At 40.3% G+C, this 16533-nt stretch overlaps 1 protein-coding gene across 5 annotated transcripts in view; it reads left to right on the forward strand.

Annotated features, from left to right (window-relative positions):
* NKD1 (NKD inhibitor of WNT signaling pathway 1) overlaps window positions 1-16533 on the forward strand; it is a 293721-nt gene that overhangs the window by 238202 nt on the left and 38986 nt on the right. For all 5 annotated transcript variants that reach the window (XM_083794852.1, XM_083794853.1, XM_083794854.1 and 2 more), the window contains one exon: window positions 11406-11463. In XM_083794852.1, the coding sequence (XP_083650978.1) occupies window positions 11406-11463 (58 nt within the window). The remainder of the gene's footprint in view (window positions 1-11405; window positions 11464-16533) is intronic.

The raw sequence follows: 16533 nt of genomic DNA on the forward strand, positions 1-16533 counted from the left end.
AACGTGTGCACCGGGATAGCAGCAGCTGAAGTGGGGAAGCTATTGAGCTGCTACCAGGAAACTTTTTACGCAGCTGAAAGTGGATGCAAAGTGTGGTGCTTGGAAATGAGCAGCAGTGAAGAACCACTAACACTGCACGTAGCGCTGTGGTGTTATGGTTTGTATTTGAACGGTTCAGAAGAGAGACCTTGCGTTGCTGCTGCTGCAGAAGTTGAGCTGACTGGCTCCGAGGCTTTCATATGTGGTTTCTCTCTGCCATCTAACCCTCTGAAAAATATAAGTAAACACACTTACTTGTCTAAAACCCTTTTCGTTTTGTTGATTAGATGAGAAATCCCCACTTTTGCAGCTGCCCTTCTTTCCCCTATAAAAATCCACTCCCATTGTTTCTTGTTTTGTGGGGAGCCTCCCATTCACTGGTAGGAACTTTATACAGACTTTTGTACGTATACTGCAGTGGCAGATTTTTAGGAGCTTGTATATGAGGAGAAGGAGGAATGTAGCACTGCTGTTGTGTTTTCATTTGTTTTGATTTTACGTCCATCCCAACGGAGAGCAGAGCACCACTGAGAGGTGCTGCCAGGTGTGGCTTCCTATTGCTTTCTAATTCTGTGATCACAGAGCGCTCGATTCTGCAGTCCTTGCACAGACAAGTCTCCTACTGATTTCAATGGGGAATTTGCCTGCATCAGGGATAAAAGAGCGGGCCCCAAGTTGTGTGCAATGATGCAATCTGATCCTCCTGCTGTGGAAATTGATGTAATCGCATTCTCGCCCTCCCCCCTTTCGCAACCCTTCTGTCTACCAACCCTGGTGACTCCTGGGGGGCTTCTCACCAAACGGGAAGGATGCAGCTGTGTGCCGAAGCAGCAGGGGAGGGGAGGAGACTTGCTCAAGAAATTTATGAAGGGTTGCCTCCGAGATGCAACCCTAGAAAATGGCTAAGAGCATGGACTTGCCCGCGCCAAAAAGTCCCATCACCTGCTTTTGCTAAATGAGCAAAAGCTGCTTCTGTGCAGTTGTGACATACGTGACATGTCCTCGTGCGTGTTTTGTGGGGCTGAGCTCACAGTGCTGTGAATTGCATGATCTCATCGCTGCCTGTGCTCATTCAGTGCGGAGGGACAGGGTGAGCTTTTTTTAGGGCTCTCTGTATTGTTGCTGTTGACAGTCTGTTTTCAGCAGTGCCTTTGTGCCCTGGCACAGCACAGGTTGCTTGGGAATACCGGACCTCGAGAATGCTGCGCTTTGTTGCTGGGCGAACCAGGCGACCTCTCTGCTGCTTCCCTCTGCTTTGCCATTTATGTGGGCTTTGGTTGTAGTTTTTTTCCTTTGGGAATTCTAGGCTCAGCTGAATTTGTTCTGTGTTTTGCGGAAGAAAGAGCTTGTTAAAGAATTCCCTGATGACTTTGAAGTGAACTATTTATTTTCTCTCAAGGGTTATTCAGTGTAGCCATTTGCCCCCTCTTCTCTGTTTTTTCACCCCAGTGTTTCCTGAGCTACAAGCATTCTTGGAATATATTAGTTGTAATGAGTTATGTGGGCATCAAAAGTTTTCTTTGAAACTATATGGCATCAACATCTGTTAGCTCTTAGAGAACAGAGCCACAGACAAAGGGGCTGGTGGGGGGAGGGAGGAAAAAGATATTAAATTCTGGAGTATGAAGTCTCCGTCTCAAAGACTCAGGGGGAGGGGAAAGGGAAATCTGCTAAACTCCGCAGCTTTGATGTGGTGCTCTGGCCATGGGATTCCTTTTAGGGGAATGTGCGTGGCAGCCGGTCCCGCACGGCCACCGGCCTGCCCAGGGCCCTGCCTGGCTGCCCCGGTGCTCCCAGCCTGCTGCGAAGCCCTCGGTGCTGCAGCACCATTTAACCAATGCAGCGTGCTCAGTTTTCAGCTGTTGGGCTGGGGAGTCAAAATTCCTAAAAATAAAGGTAACTCGTAAGTTTAAAAGGAAAAAAAAAAAAAGTTTAGAAGGGAACTTTTTATTTGCTTGTAATCCTCCTGACCCTGTGGGTCAACATGCAACTGTTCTTCTAAATCAGGTTTTCAAATGGTGTGTGTCTGTGGTTTTTTATTGCCTGTAATTAAAAAGCATGTGTCTGTTTCTGTGCGCGCAGCATCAATCAGCATTCAGGCATGATCACTGATGCTGCACTGCTTACAGGAATGTGTGGGGATGGGTTCTGCTTTCTCTTTTATCTTTGTCTGCAGTCTCTCAGTTGTTTGTCCTATGTGCCAGGGAGCAGAGGAGAAGAGTAAAAGAAACTTCTGTGTCTGTCTTCTGCTCTTTTTGCTCTGTTTTTAGCCATAATGCTGGTGGCATTCTGCTACGCTGTGACTTCCTGGCCCATTAAAACCTTGACCTGTTATAAAATGATTAGTTGACATACCTGGGCTTTGGGGACAAAGAGGTGGTTTAAGAAGGAATGTGAACCATCTGTTTTGCCAGCACCTCCTGTTGACAGATTTATGGATCAACATTAGCATACGTGTCCAGGGTCACACACCTGTGCTTCCTAACAAGGTAATATTATTTAGCAGGGTATGTTTTCATCCTGAGGATTCGGAGCTCTCTGCAAAGGTGGGCATCAAGAATTCCGTTTTACAGTTGAAAAATGAAGGCACAGAGAGATTTAAGTGACTTACCCTACACCACACAGTGAGTCTGTGGTGGAGCAGTTATTGAATCCAGGTTTCCTCCAGCTGCATAAATATACGTCATCCATTAGCAGGAAAGGACTTAAAGTCATAAACATAATAGAGGAGCATTGATTATCATTCTAGGGGAGCTTTAAGCCCTTGTGCTGTATGAAAACCTGTGCCATACAGGAAGATACAGGCTATCATCACCAGAAAGTTTCAAAATGCGGTATGTTAAATCTGTAATGGTCACTGAAGTCAGTAGAAAGAGTCTCCTTGATTTCAGTGACCACATCTTAAATGAGCAAGTTATTTTGTAGTCGAGCTCTGTAGCCATGTTCTGCATGCTTGTTTCTCCATATATGCCTGGGTAAAATCACCTCGGTGCACTTAAGTCTGTTTGTTAAAGAGTTTCTTGGTAACCAAATCTATCATGAAAGGGAGTTGAACAGAAAATCAGATTTATTACATAGCTACGCCCATCTGTCTGCCGTGGTGAAGAAGCCCAAAATAAGCAATTTGGAGGAGTTACTGTGCTTCCCAGGCTGGAAGTTAGATGAAGATTTGTCTTTTCTCATTCATGTCCTTAGACTTGTTCATCAGTATAACCTATATTGAAGAAGAGATCTTGGGGGAAATGGGACAATTGATTTTGCAATCAGGAAATAGGTTAGAGGATAGCTAGAAGAACAAAGTAAAGTGGGTTCATTTTTCCTTCTGAAGTAGCTTCAACGTGAATTTAAACATTGCAGAAAGTAGTCATTTCTTGTTTCAGTCCCGTTCATCTCAAAGAAAAAGATCTTTTTTAGCTGGAGATGGCTGGACCCTTCATCTGGAAAGTAACTGCTGAATCCATAGGTCTATTCGTACAGTTGCTTTCAATTATATAACCTGTTATTTGACAGAAGTCCTTGAAAAACTGTCTCTTGCCCTATCACCTTGAAAAGAAGCCATAATAGTTCTAGAATTCCTATAATCATGTTAATGGAAGAAGTCACTTTGCAACAGCTAGCAGGAGTCTCTAAAAAGCCATGAAATCCAAGGTTAAAACATCATAAGAACAGTAATCTTCTGTCCTGAAACTGGAATAACCTAAACCAAACTGCCCCCTCAGTGGATCTTCTTGCTAACTACAGGGTTTAATGCACACTGGATAATTTTATCTGTTGGCACTTTTTTTTTTGCCAGCTACAAGTAATATTAAATCCACGTTATTTTAAGATATTGTTGTTTTTTATTTCTCCTGTGGATTTTTTCCATCTAGTATGCAGGATATATACTCACTAGCACGTCTTCGACAGAGCACAGGAACCTTACAATTCACGTTAAATGGGCTGGTTGGTAGCTTTTGTTGAATACACATCACAGTGGCTGGCCGCTAAAAGAGGATGCCCACTTGCCACTGTGGCAAAGACGGAAAAACTACCTGCAAAGAGCATGTTTCAGCATTGCTGCTACCTGATTTTCATAGGCTAGAAAGCAAAAGTGTCAGAAGAATGAAGAAAGGGTATGTGTTTTGTCCTGATGGAAAGCTGGTCCAGGCATTGGATTGGGACAAAAGAGATTCCCCCTGCATGTTGCAAACAGCCTGGAGCAAAAAGCACCACATTTATATTTACTTTCTTCATCAGGCATCCTTCATGAAGGCTCTTGCATAAGTGTCCTGCTGCTCTATCCTTTTGTTTCCTCATCAGCCTCATATTCCTCCTACAGATGGGGTATCCTTAAAAGTGTATGGTAACTACTGTTCGTACCCATCTGAGGGTCTGTAACACGATATAAAGATATTGGGGATATTTTTTTGCCTCGTAAGCTTCTAATAGTCCATGTTCCTTTGTGACTGGAGATTAGAGGTTCTTTTGGTCATCCTGTTTTTATCTTCACAGTATTTTGCTAGTAACTGGAACTGCCCTACAGTCACCTTCTGTGAGGTGAGACTGTGGGGGCTCCAATTCTGGCAAATTGGTGGGTTTCGATGCTGTGATTTCAAACACTATTACTGTATCACTATGGTTGGGAGTTGCTGCTTTACTGCCGTAGTTTTTTGACTGGTGTCTTAGTGTGAGCTTTGTGCTAAGGTACCAAAAGTTGAATTTCAGCAGCTGATGTGCTGTACCCATTGCATTCTGCCGTCTCTGCTAGGAAAACAGTAACTTGAGACATAGAGGCCATATTGGCAGATAAGGCACTAAAATCCCAAACCACAGCAGCTTAACACGCTCAAGATCATCTATCAGAGATCTTAGAGGAGAAAACAGTTTTTCTAACAACTCTACCTGCTGTGATTGTATTATAAAGAAATTTTATCCGAGAGAAGCCTCCATGCTTGGTGGAGGAAGAAAAATCCAGCTGTAATGGATCACAGAGCACCAGGTTCTTATTTCAGAGAAAGCGTTGCAAAAGTTGAGCTTGCTGCTTCTGCTTAAAAACCTGCGTTATTGCAGTTGCTATGTGTATTTTAATGTTGGTCTAGGTTAAAGTCACCTTGACTCTCAAAGTGTGAGCTGCTTTACATTTTCTTTACAGGAATTTGAATCCTAGTGAATTGTCCTTACTATTAAATTATCTGGAATGGCAAACAGGAAAAAAAAAATAGGAAAGAAAGCAGTTCACAGTTGCAAAGGTAAAGCAAAAGTAAAATTGCTCTTAAGTGCAAAGGTAAAATATGTCTTAAGTTCAACATTGGACTTAAACCAAGGCATAAATGTGTATTGCTCTATTGTATTTTCTATGTGGTATGTGCTTTAATTCTTCATTGCATTTGTCTGGTTTTGATATTCATTATAATGAGGCTTGGAATACGTGCTTTACCTGTGTAAGGCCCTATGTATATAGGTTACTTTATGAACAGGGAAGGAATCTCTCGTCTTACACAGCTTCCAACTCTAATACAGAAGCATATGGTATATTTGAAAAGGCTTAAGAGGGGGATCTTTAAACATTTTTGGAAGAGGATGGTAATATGAAGGCTTCAAATGGAAAGAGAGCCAAATGCATACACAAAATGTATTCCTAAAACACTTCGTGTTTTGCCTGTGACTAGAGTTATTGCAGAAGTTTATGTGTACAAACTTCGATTTTATACATATTTGACTGCATGAGTTTCTGTGTGTGACAGCTGCTTACCTAGGGACATGTCATCTCCAAGTATGTCTGACTACAAGTGGTTTAAAATTTATTACTTTTAATTTTAGAGTTTTAAGGCTAAGTATGAAACTATATTTGGAACAAATGATGTTCACCTTGGATATCCAAATATCTGGTTTTCACTGATATTACTCAAAAATTTATATATATATATTATTTTTCTTTTAAGGTGTGAATAGGTTTTTAGTAGTGAATACTAGGCTTGAGCTGACCATAGTTATATATGGTTATGTTTCTGGTCCATGGGAAATTTCACATACCCACAGGGGGGGAACTAGGTTCCACCCATCCCTTGTTTTTCTAAAAACCTCTTACCTCTTTCTCTTCATCTGGACAAGATTGAACAAACAAACACAAACCACAACACTTTTCTTGGGTTTGGGTGGGTTTCCCGAAGCGTCCTTGAGAGAGTGGGTTTTCCAAATACGCTAAGGATTTGCTATATGAGAATCAGACTTCATTTTGGAAACCTGGCATTTCCCAAAGGTGAGACTGAAGTGCTCAGAATTGCCACTTTACAGCTGACAGAGCCTTCAGTTGTTTGGGTGAAAGACCGAAGGGCATCCTCATTCTCTTGAACCTCTATTTCTTGGGATCGTTTTTAGTCTACATCAAGCATGGAAGTTTGTGTATAGGTTACATGGCATTCTCACTGGCAGCTGCTTTAAAACCACTGTCAAATCTACTCCCGCAAGAGTTACCACATGTCTTATCCCTTGCAGTCCTGTTGTGAAACATGTTTCTTCAACTTTGCTCTCTCAAAAAGTACTGGAACTTTATTGCATCAATATCAGAATAAAGAGAGAACAAAATACGTTTCCTTCAGAATGGCAAAAGTTGAGAGTAAAGTTTTCTTGGTTGACAATTTATCATTTTACATGTGTTTTACTTGGGAAAAGTGGTGAATATGATACTTCGATAAGAATTTCACTAAAGCAGAAAATGTGTGTGTTCCTTGCCAAAAATGTTGAAAATTGAGTATCTTAAGGCTAAATCAAAGGATTTTAATGAGATGTTTGAAGAAGGAGAGGTAAAGTGACTTGTTTCTACTGGAGAAAAACAACACCTCCTTTTTGAAAAATGTTGATTAACACGGTATTGGCTGTGCAGTAATATAGGGAGTAGGGCCTTCCAAATTTAAAAATGTGCTTGCTGTGATGATAACCTACCTAAATCAAAGGTTACCCTTAAATACATCTAATAAATCTATGGATGAAGCTGTCTCTACTTACAGTAAGAGCAAAACTGCGTTAAGCATCACATTAGACCAAACATGTCTGCTAAAATTCACCTTATTTTCACTCTGTGGCTTGGGCCTTTATGTGGTGGGTATCGGGGAGAGTGGCATGAAAAGGCAGAGCCAGGATGGACAGAAATTGTCACGGTGGTGACAAAGAGTAAAGAAACCAGTGGGCGTGGGGGCTGGGAGAAGTGAACACAAATACAACTGTGCAGAGCCTGGAAGGTGAAGACAAGGAGCTTGACCTCAGTGTGGAAGCAGAAGGGCAGCAAGGCAGTGAAGGACTATAGTGAGTGATACCGGCACATCGCTGGAACGACGGGTGAGGGTTTGGGTGGCAGCCGTTTCAGAGAGCTGCTGAAAAGCAAGTCAATAGCTGGAAGCCCCAGAGTGAGTCCTGGCCTCAAGTCCCAGAGACTTGTATGAATAAGAAAACTGCACAGGGCAGTCAGGGCTGAGGGTTGGGGTTAAAAAAATAAAATTCCCGGTGAGTTAGAATTCATTGGAGTCTGATTGCATAGCAAAGGTGTGTGTCGCGAGTGACGAGTGCCTGACTTGTAACCAGCTGAATAGAAGCCCTGGGGTGTGGGAGCTTTTCAAGATTGTTTTTCTTCCTTGTGTACGTGTACGCTCAGCAGCATTTCTGAGGAAGTTGGGCTAATTAACTCTTCTCCCCACCCTCTATGGTCCAAGCCGCGTACAGCAGCACCTATCCGAATGGGGCACGTGGGACACCAGGTCCGCTCCATGCAGGCTGGGCAGCCAGCTGTTCATAGTTTTGAAGCAGATGTTTTTGCCTGAATTTTAGACGTTTGGCATGATTTGTGTTAGTGGCTAACACAGGCCAACTTATTTGTCTGGGAAACTCCTGGTGAGGTACAGACACCTACTCTCGATGGGTTCCAGTTTAGAAGCCTACAGAAGTGGCATGCTGGAATAATCCTTCTACATAAATGTTTCTTCTCTTTCTTCTTTCAAGTGCTTGCTGACCTCACTTATATAGTATTTCACAGGGTACATCTGGTTTTGGTTGTTTCATGACTCAGTGTTCCAGTTTGAAAAGGCAGTGTTGTGATTTAAAACATCGTGTCAGGACAGTGATGTACAACTACCTATGACCTAAATGTTGTTGCGTTTGCTCTCCCCGGCACCACTCCTGCCGCGGGACAGGCTCCTGCAGCTGGGCGGCGTGGGGGGAGGCCCTTGCTGCAGAGCCACCACCAATGTTTTTGTCCCCTCGAGCCTATGTTTCCCTTGTGCTCAGACATTTCTCCCTAGGGTCAGCTACTCCTACCTGGCTGTAGCCCTCTCTTCCCACTAGAATTTCTTGAGCTTCAGGTTATGCTTTATGCACTTGTCCTGTGTTCTTGCTCCAGTCTGTTTTCTGAGTTGGACTAGCTGGGCGTAGGTGCGCTATTTGTTCGCATTAAGGCAGTTTTTACAGGTAACTGGGAGAATAATCCTCCTGCAGTACCAACTGCAGTCAAAATTGTTTTCCCTGATACTGGCTTAGCTTCTGTACTTTATTGTTGAGCATGAGCTTGCATAAACTACCCTGAACCCTTTTCTCAAGCAGGTGCATTTTGGTAGTTATCTAGGTTGTGATGTGTCTTAGAAACTCTCCTGGGTTACTTTTTTTTCTTTTTTCCCCTATAAAAGAAGAGTGATTGATAATATGATCAATGATACAGTTTCTCTTTTTTTTCCTTCCTGTAAAATCTTAAGAGTTGCTCACCCCTTTCTCAGATACACATCTGTCTCTCAAAGACAGCACATGTCACAGTCTTACTCTCACTGAACACATTTGAATGGGAGCTGAGGAATTCTGCTTAAATATGTCACCAAAATGTTCAAATGATACCCTCATCAGTGTCAGGATGGGTTGTCAATTTGTGCCATTTAACAGTAATATTATGGTACAACATCATAAAAACACTTTCTAGAACATGGTGATTTATAATAATATGGTTTAAGGGGAAAATACTTATTAGAAATTTCCTTGCATTAAGTTACTACTTCAACTTAAATAACTAGGAGCTAGAAAAGGAGTGAAACTAGACTAGAATATAAAATATATTTACTTAAGAACCATGTAATGATTAACAATGAGAAACTAAAGAAGCTGGTTTATAGAATATCAATGCTTCGCTCTGCTGGTCTATGCTTCTCTCCTTTCCATTGAGTTACATGATGGTGCATTTTACATCAAGAAATGTATGCTAAATTTTAAGTGACATCTTTTGAAAAATCATAAAAAAATAATGACTTGTGGTTTTGGAGAGGCTGAGATTAATGACTATTTCAAGGGGCAACATTTGCTACCTGGACACACTGCTTGCTTTCTTAAAATATTAAGAGATGAAGGCTACCAACTAGATAGTATTCTCCTCACAGGAACATCACAATTAAGCTCATACCTACTCATTGCATAGTCACTGGTCAGAAAATCAGAAATGCTTTTCCAAGAGGGCAGAAAGGGGAAGGAGCAAGAATTCTGATTTCAGTAAAAAGCAGCTATTAAATACATGGCATTGTGGGACAGAGCTGAAGGGCTGTATATGCCAGGTAGTCACTTCTAGGTACCTCATTATCTGTGAGAGCAGCCAGGTGTGCTCTCAGCTTCCTGGAAAATGATGACATGGGGGAATTTTATCAAATGAAAGTATACCAACTTTTGCAAGGCCCTGGAAAGGCCATCTTCCTGCAGAAATATAAGTTACGCCAACAATTCATGGCTTCTTTTCGTTCACTATGTCCGTTTCTTCCGTATATTAAAGTCAGTGTTTGATATTAATCAGCAGTTGTTCAAAAGGGAGCTTTTCTGCTGGAACAAGAACTCAAAGAAACAAAGTTTTTGTGATTTGTAAAGCTAAATCCAGACTGACAGCTTTTATAGCGGCATCGTGCTGTGCAAAATCCCAGCATTTTGGAGCAGGTTGACAGCATTTCTCAGTGCCTTTTGGCCCAAGAGTTCCAACTTTATATCAGGGTATCTGCTCATGAAGAGAACAATGTTCTCAGGGTCTCTGGGCTAGCTAACCAGTAGTATTTGTGGAATCTGATTTTTAAAATGCCGCTGCAGAAATTGATACCGAAGAATTCCTGAGATATGCTTTTGTGGCTTAGTTACTTTCTGATAACTAATCTCAAAGAATAACATTTAGGCATGTGGAAGTTAGAAAAGAACCTCTGTCAGCTTCTTCAGGAAAAAGAGATGAACTGTATTCATCATGATAAAATTGCTTAAAAATAAAGCAAATGAGTACAACCAGATATTCATTTTCACAGGTTTTTCTCTTATTTTTACCTCAAGCAAAAAGCTTCCTATTGTCTACTCGCAGCCCCAGGTTAATGCTGAGAATGCTGCCTTGTATTCATGATATATTTTTGTAGGTGAAGTTAAAATGGCTATGAATGTAGCGCGTCAACTTCTTAGGACCATATTCTTTTTTATTACCATAAATATTTATCAGTGTCAGTGTGTGTCTGTGGAAATCTAAGGAGCGTGACTATAATGTAAGATTGGTGATGTTACGGTAATGCTTGGAGTGCTCGGAATTAATGGAAGAAGGCAAAATGCGAGGTTAGCTGTGATTGCTTATGGCTTAGCTGGGGCAGAGGGATGGAGCTGGAAAGATCTGTTGCTAATAGGAGACTAAAAATGCTCTTCAGGCTCTTTATAAGTGGGATTAGCTCCAAATTGTACTGATGCCCTTTATTACTACTTCAGCACCATTAGAGAACTTTTTTGGGGGGCTGAGATAAGATCATCTGCATATCTATGGCCTCTGCTTCTGTGTTGCTCCAGACATACTGGGGCTGACAAAATTTCATTAATTTCAGGACTGAAGGATCAGGCAGCTCTTCAGAGTCTGGTATCTGCTTTTCTTGGGTGACCTCTGGCATATGAAAGTTTTCTGTTTGTTGGTGGAACCAAGTGATAACATTCCTCTGTGGGTAGTGAAGGGCTTATTTCTCCTTTATCGTTTCCGTTCACAGTTTTTTTTTATCTAGCTTGATTGACAGAATGTTGAAATGCTAAATATTATAATCTATTTTGTAAAAAGGATTTGAATATGAACACTTTTTTCTATTGCCCAGTACAATCTGTTAATCTCCATTAAATTTTTGTTCTAAAGTATGTCCAGACCATTCTAAAATAGCGTCAGATGCATTAACTACCACTAATAATGTGATTAACTTCTTTCCTGGAAAACAGCTTTTGTGCTCCTGTTAATGTTTTTATTTAATCCTGATGATATATATATATATCTATATATCTTCTTAATGCCTTAATACTTCGTGTATAGTATATTTGTCATTAACTTTTATTCTCTCTCTCTCTCTCTCTCTCTCTCTCTCTCTTTTTAACAGGATTTATCTGGGGAAGGCTACAGAGACGCTATTGGTGATGAGCACTTTCATCTAGAAGGTATTTAAGGAACAAAATTTCTTGGTTAATGTTAAGGGATATTGGAATAAGTCAGTGAGCAAATCAATGTAGGAATGTATACATGACAGTGCAGCTCTTGCTATACTGATATGTCATTTGCCTGGCAGAACTGATAAAATGGGATTAGGGTATTATTTCTGTATCTCCTATGACCGTGCTCCTAGAATCAAAAAGTCATCGCGTTGTATTACAGAACCCAAATGTATTCATTAATAGGCTCAAACCTTTTGTCCAGCTACTTCCATTGGCAGTGGAAGCAGTGGTAAATAGTGCTGTCTCCAGTAGAAGCAGTAAATATAATCATTGGAAATGTTAGCACTGGGTTTTGTGCTATGTCACACACCCTTCTGTGATACACAAGCCAGACTTGGAAAGTCCTGCATTAATTTCTAAAAGATGGGAGACTTCTACACAGTATCTTTCGCTTGAATATGAATGGAATCATCATTGCTTCATGTAATTTTTTGTTTCCAAGGTTCATCTAATATCTTCCTCTGTGCTAAGGCCTCTCTTGCAATGGAGATGGGATCACTGTTGTGGGCAGGGCCTTCTGGGACCTTCAATAAGGACCCCGTGTTACGCGTGCCAGAGGACATAGCCAAGGCCCCTTGAGCTTCAGCTGCACAAGTGGGGATTGACGAATGGATAAAACTAATTTGGGTACATTGTTGGTCATTCTTTTCAACAAATGAGGAAATGAGTCTTCAGAAACTCTTTGGGAAACTCTCTAGCATAACAAGTAGTTGTACAGGCTGCGTGCTAGATTTATGTTACAGGCTAGTGGAAACAATATGCTTAACTCATTTAGAGCATCAAACCATGTCAAGCATTACTTGGAAAGTGCTGTCTTTTTTATAATCCAGTTGTTTGTTCCTGGTGGTAGAGACTAAAAGATGACAAGGGTTGTAACAAAATTCACACCAACTTTATATTGGTTTTCTTTTTAAATTTTTTAGACCATAAATGCTTCAAGTAGAGGGGGACAGAGGTAGTGCTTGGAGAGGTCAGGAAGACTCTGTGTGCATAATTTTTACCAGCAGCAGATTGTTCAGTGCTTGAGGGAAGAGTTTGCTGTGCTGAGTATGCTTACAAAGTTTGAGTGTTGGGTAGGGTTCTCTCCTTTTGTGTATTGGCAAAATCCAATTGTGAATTTAAGTTCAAATCATGGCAGTGATGTAGCTTTTTTCATTGATAACCTTGTACTCATTTGTTGCTTATATATGAGTGAAATTGTGTTGGTGGGAACGTGGTTACCACAAATGCTTTTCTAATGCCTAAAAATATGATGTCTGTAACTCTGACTTTATTTTTGTTATTTTACTATTTTTATTATATACTAGCTAAGCTAATAACACCTTCTCCATCTTTTCTTCTTTGAGAGGTCAGCCTGCGTCATTAGTTGCTTCTTGCTTTCTTCTAGTAAGTGTAAATGAGTATTTCTTGGAACATCTTTATCCATAATATAATGGATTCTGCTATCAAATTCCATTCAAGGACTGCCAATTGATTTGTAGCACAGAAATCTCAAACAATTGTTCTACCACTGCTGAATCTGTTATCAGTGATCAAAAAAGGCTGCAGAATAGCAGCACTTTTGATGTAATAGTGGTGTAATCTCATTGCCTGGGACCTGCTGAGACTGAGCTGGAAAAGCCCAAAGAGCTGCTGGAAGAAAACTCATTTTAAGCATGAGCCATTGCAAAAATGACTTTTCACATTGAACAGAAAAATGGGTTTCAGTGAAGTGAGTGAATTGTGCCTGCATCACCTGCATTGCAGCCACAGTACTTAGCATCAGTAAGTGTTTGTATGCATGTGCTTAGAGTATGTTGTGCACACCAGATGAAACCCATATGTGACTTCAGAATGTGAATTTTGAGGTGCAGGCAGGATGCTGGAATAGACTGTGAAGGACTCTTCATGTTAAGAATGTCTCTCTTCCAATTCCTTACCTGTAAAGTAAGTTAACAGACTATGTTTCTTGGAGCCCGTGTTTCTATCACATCTGCTTTACAAAGAAGGTTCCCCAGTACGTGCCAGTAACATAGGAGTTCAATTTGAGCAGGTTCTTGTAGGCTAGTGTTAAAAACAACAACATGAAATAATTGCCACAGTGGAGTCTGTTTGTTATAAGTGTTTCAGTATTAACTTCACAGTTTTCCCCTCCCCTCATAATAGGGTATAACTGTAGTAAAGCGTGGTTTTAAATTTCCAATATTATACTTAGCACAGGATATTAAATGCCAGTATGGTAAATAATTTCATTTTTCTGTGTCTCATTTCTTCCTTTTACTTGCCTCTAATTATTTTTTACTTTGTTGTGAAGAATTGTCTTGCATAGAAAACAGAATCTACAATACCTAATATTTTCTAACTATTCAGCAGCTGTGTTGTTTTTATTAGACTTACTTTTAGGCTTTCCAGCTAAATGGCAAGGACAGTTTTACATTATTACTCCTGATCTGTCTTGTTTCTTATGAAGTAGCTGGGTAGTGAAGACAAGTTAGATATCAGCAGGTGGTCCTTTCTTTGCGTGCTGCCACTGGGGAAGAACTATTTTGTAGCATCTGCCCAGCTGGGAGGCAGGTAACTGTTCCCACCCTGCACTCAGGCAAACGCTGCTTGGTCCTCATCCCTGCTGCTCTCCTATCTCCAGGCTGCGCTTTCCATGCCAGGCAGCCGTAGCCACTTCCCAGAATGACCTCTTGAATTGAAAAGCTGCTTCTGATTAGCAGATGATACTGGAAGCTTGTGTTGAAGTAGGATGCTTTCGCCCTTTTTGTGTAACTTTGTACTTAGTACTGGTGTAATATTCTTGAATGATAGTGTTAGTATAAAATTGTGATATTGGCAAAAAGTTGCATCCTAGTGAATCTGCAACTTGATTTGAGACTTTTGTTAGTGTACAGTTTTAATTCTGTGCAGCTAAAATGCAAGATGACCACTCTCATAACTCTTTTCTGGATAGAAATGCTTAGTGTGAAAATGCAATTAATATTCTAGAAAGGATATTAATCTTTCCATCTAAAATAACTTTGTCCTTATTTTTTTACCTTGCAGTCTTTACATAGGTATGGGTGTAACACATTTGTTTCATGTGTATACACTTATGTATCAGCCAGAAGCTTTGGTTACCGGTTTCAGAGACCAGGAGCTATGACACAATGAGAAATGGTTAATTGGGCTGAGCTGACATAGGACATGAGTGACGATAAAGACTTGAACACACCTCTACCGAGTACCAGGCAAGCATCTAATTACTGGCCTATGTTCTACCTTTATGAATACACAGTACGGATGGAAAAAACTAGGGGAAAAAAAATATCTTGACTTAGAAGTATTATATATAGCATTAATTACTTGAAATGATTTAGGTCTTACTTTTCCTCAGAGCTGCCCATCTGTTTCCCAAGTACAAAATTGTTCTCCTCTTCTCTCATGGTACTTTGACCTACAATGCTTAATGTTTTGTTTTTGTGTTTTTTTTTTCTTTTTCTTTCTTTCTTTCTTTCTTTTTTTTTTTTTTTAATCAGGAAAATGCTTGATGGAAAAAAAAGAAACATTACTAAGATTTGGAAAAAAAAAAAGGAAAAGAAAAAGAAAAAAGCACAGCAGGTGTCACAGTTCTTTTGGGTTAGGGAAGAGTTATAGCCTTCACACTCAGAGACCTTATTGGAGAATAAATCTGAGCTCTTTAGAAGGCTCTCACTGAAAAGACAAAGTGGCAATAAGAGAAATAATTGAATTCCTTATTTTGTTTTACATAGCCAAGTTCATTACCTTTTTTTTTTTTCTCTTTTTTTCATCTCTTAGCCGTCTGAGCAGTACAGATAAAAAGAACTCTCTTTGCTGGATTTAACTTCTGTGTTGTTATGTAAAGCTTGATCAAATCCTTTCGTTTTAACAGACTTAACTGGCCAACAGCAAAAGGCTCGGGATTCTGGGATTAAGATTGTATTTGGTAAGAGGACTGGTGCATTAGTGCATTCTTTTGAACTATAGAAAGAACAAAGTAAACATCAAAAGCATTAAGCCATGAGAGCGGATTGTTGACTCAATGTTGCTGCATGACAAGAGGTTAGAACTCAATAGCGGCGACTCTGTTTACTGAGTGCTGTGCAGAAAGAAACAGTTTGACCGGTATTGTCTATTATACTCAGCACCTGCCTTTGATTTTGCTCTTGGGCAAGTCACTGTAATTGGCAATTTTTAGATTTTTCTTACATGGCTGGTGATTCTCCTTGACAGAAAAGAAACCAAGGGAAACCTTAGTCTCTTCTTATTTTACAGTCTTTGTTGCCCTTCTTTCTCTATCACTAGTAATTCAAAACTAATTCAATCGGATAAAATTTTAATAGAGGATTCATTTGCAGCTTTTATTCCAAGTTCAGCAGTGCTTTCCCTCTTTGTTTCAGAGACTTCCACTTGCCAAACTTGGAGTACATGTGATGTGTAGTCTGCCGTGGCTGTGTACATACTTCTTATGCTCAAACATACAAATTTTCTTGTCCAGCAGTGTCTGCACAGGAAGCATGAACTTCATCACTCTTCATATCTAGGATAAAAGAGTGTGAACTTTCCCTTCCTTGTAACTAGTTAGAATAGTAGTAGTTTGGCAGAACTGAATTGACTGGAGATGATTCTGGAAGTAGTCAAAAAACTAGCACAGACATTGGAAGATATTTTTCCATTTTATCTCAGCAGGGAAGCCAAAATGGCAGGCAGGAATTGAATGTGGCATCAAATAGCAAGTCGCTCTTCCGTCATGGAATTGCACAGGTGGCTCAGAAAGTTACATGCTACTGGTGTGTTCAGCCATGCCATCCAAGTTGTCTCTCTTCTCTTCAAGGTACAAACAAGGTTTTTAATGAATCATTCAAGAGACCTGTTCTTGTTTTTTTTTTGTGTGTTTTTTGTTGTTGTTGTTTTTTTTTTCTAGAATGATTTTCACCTGTTTTCCTCTTAATTTGGGGGAAATTGTCACAGCTAAAGCGTGTAGACCAGGAGAGTTTTATTATTTGACCATTCCATGTCTTTATGAAGTGAACT

Source organism: Anser anser (assembly GCF_964211835.1).
Source record: "Anser anser genome assembly, chromosome: 11".
NCBI lineage: Eukaryota > Metazoa > Chordata > Aves > Anseriformes > Anatidae > Anser > Anser anser.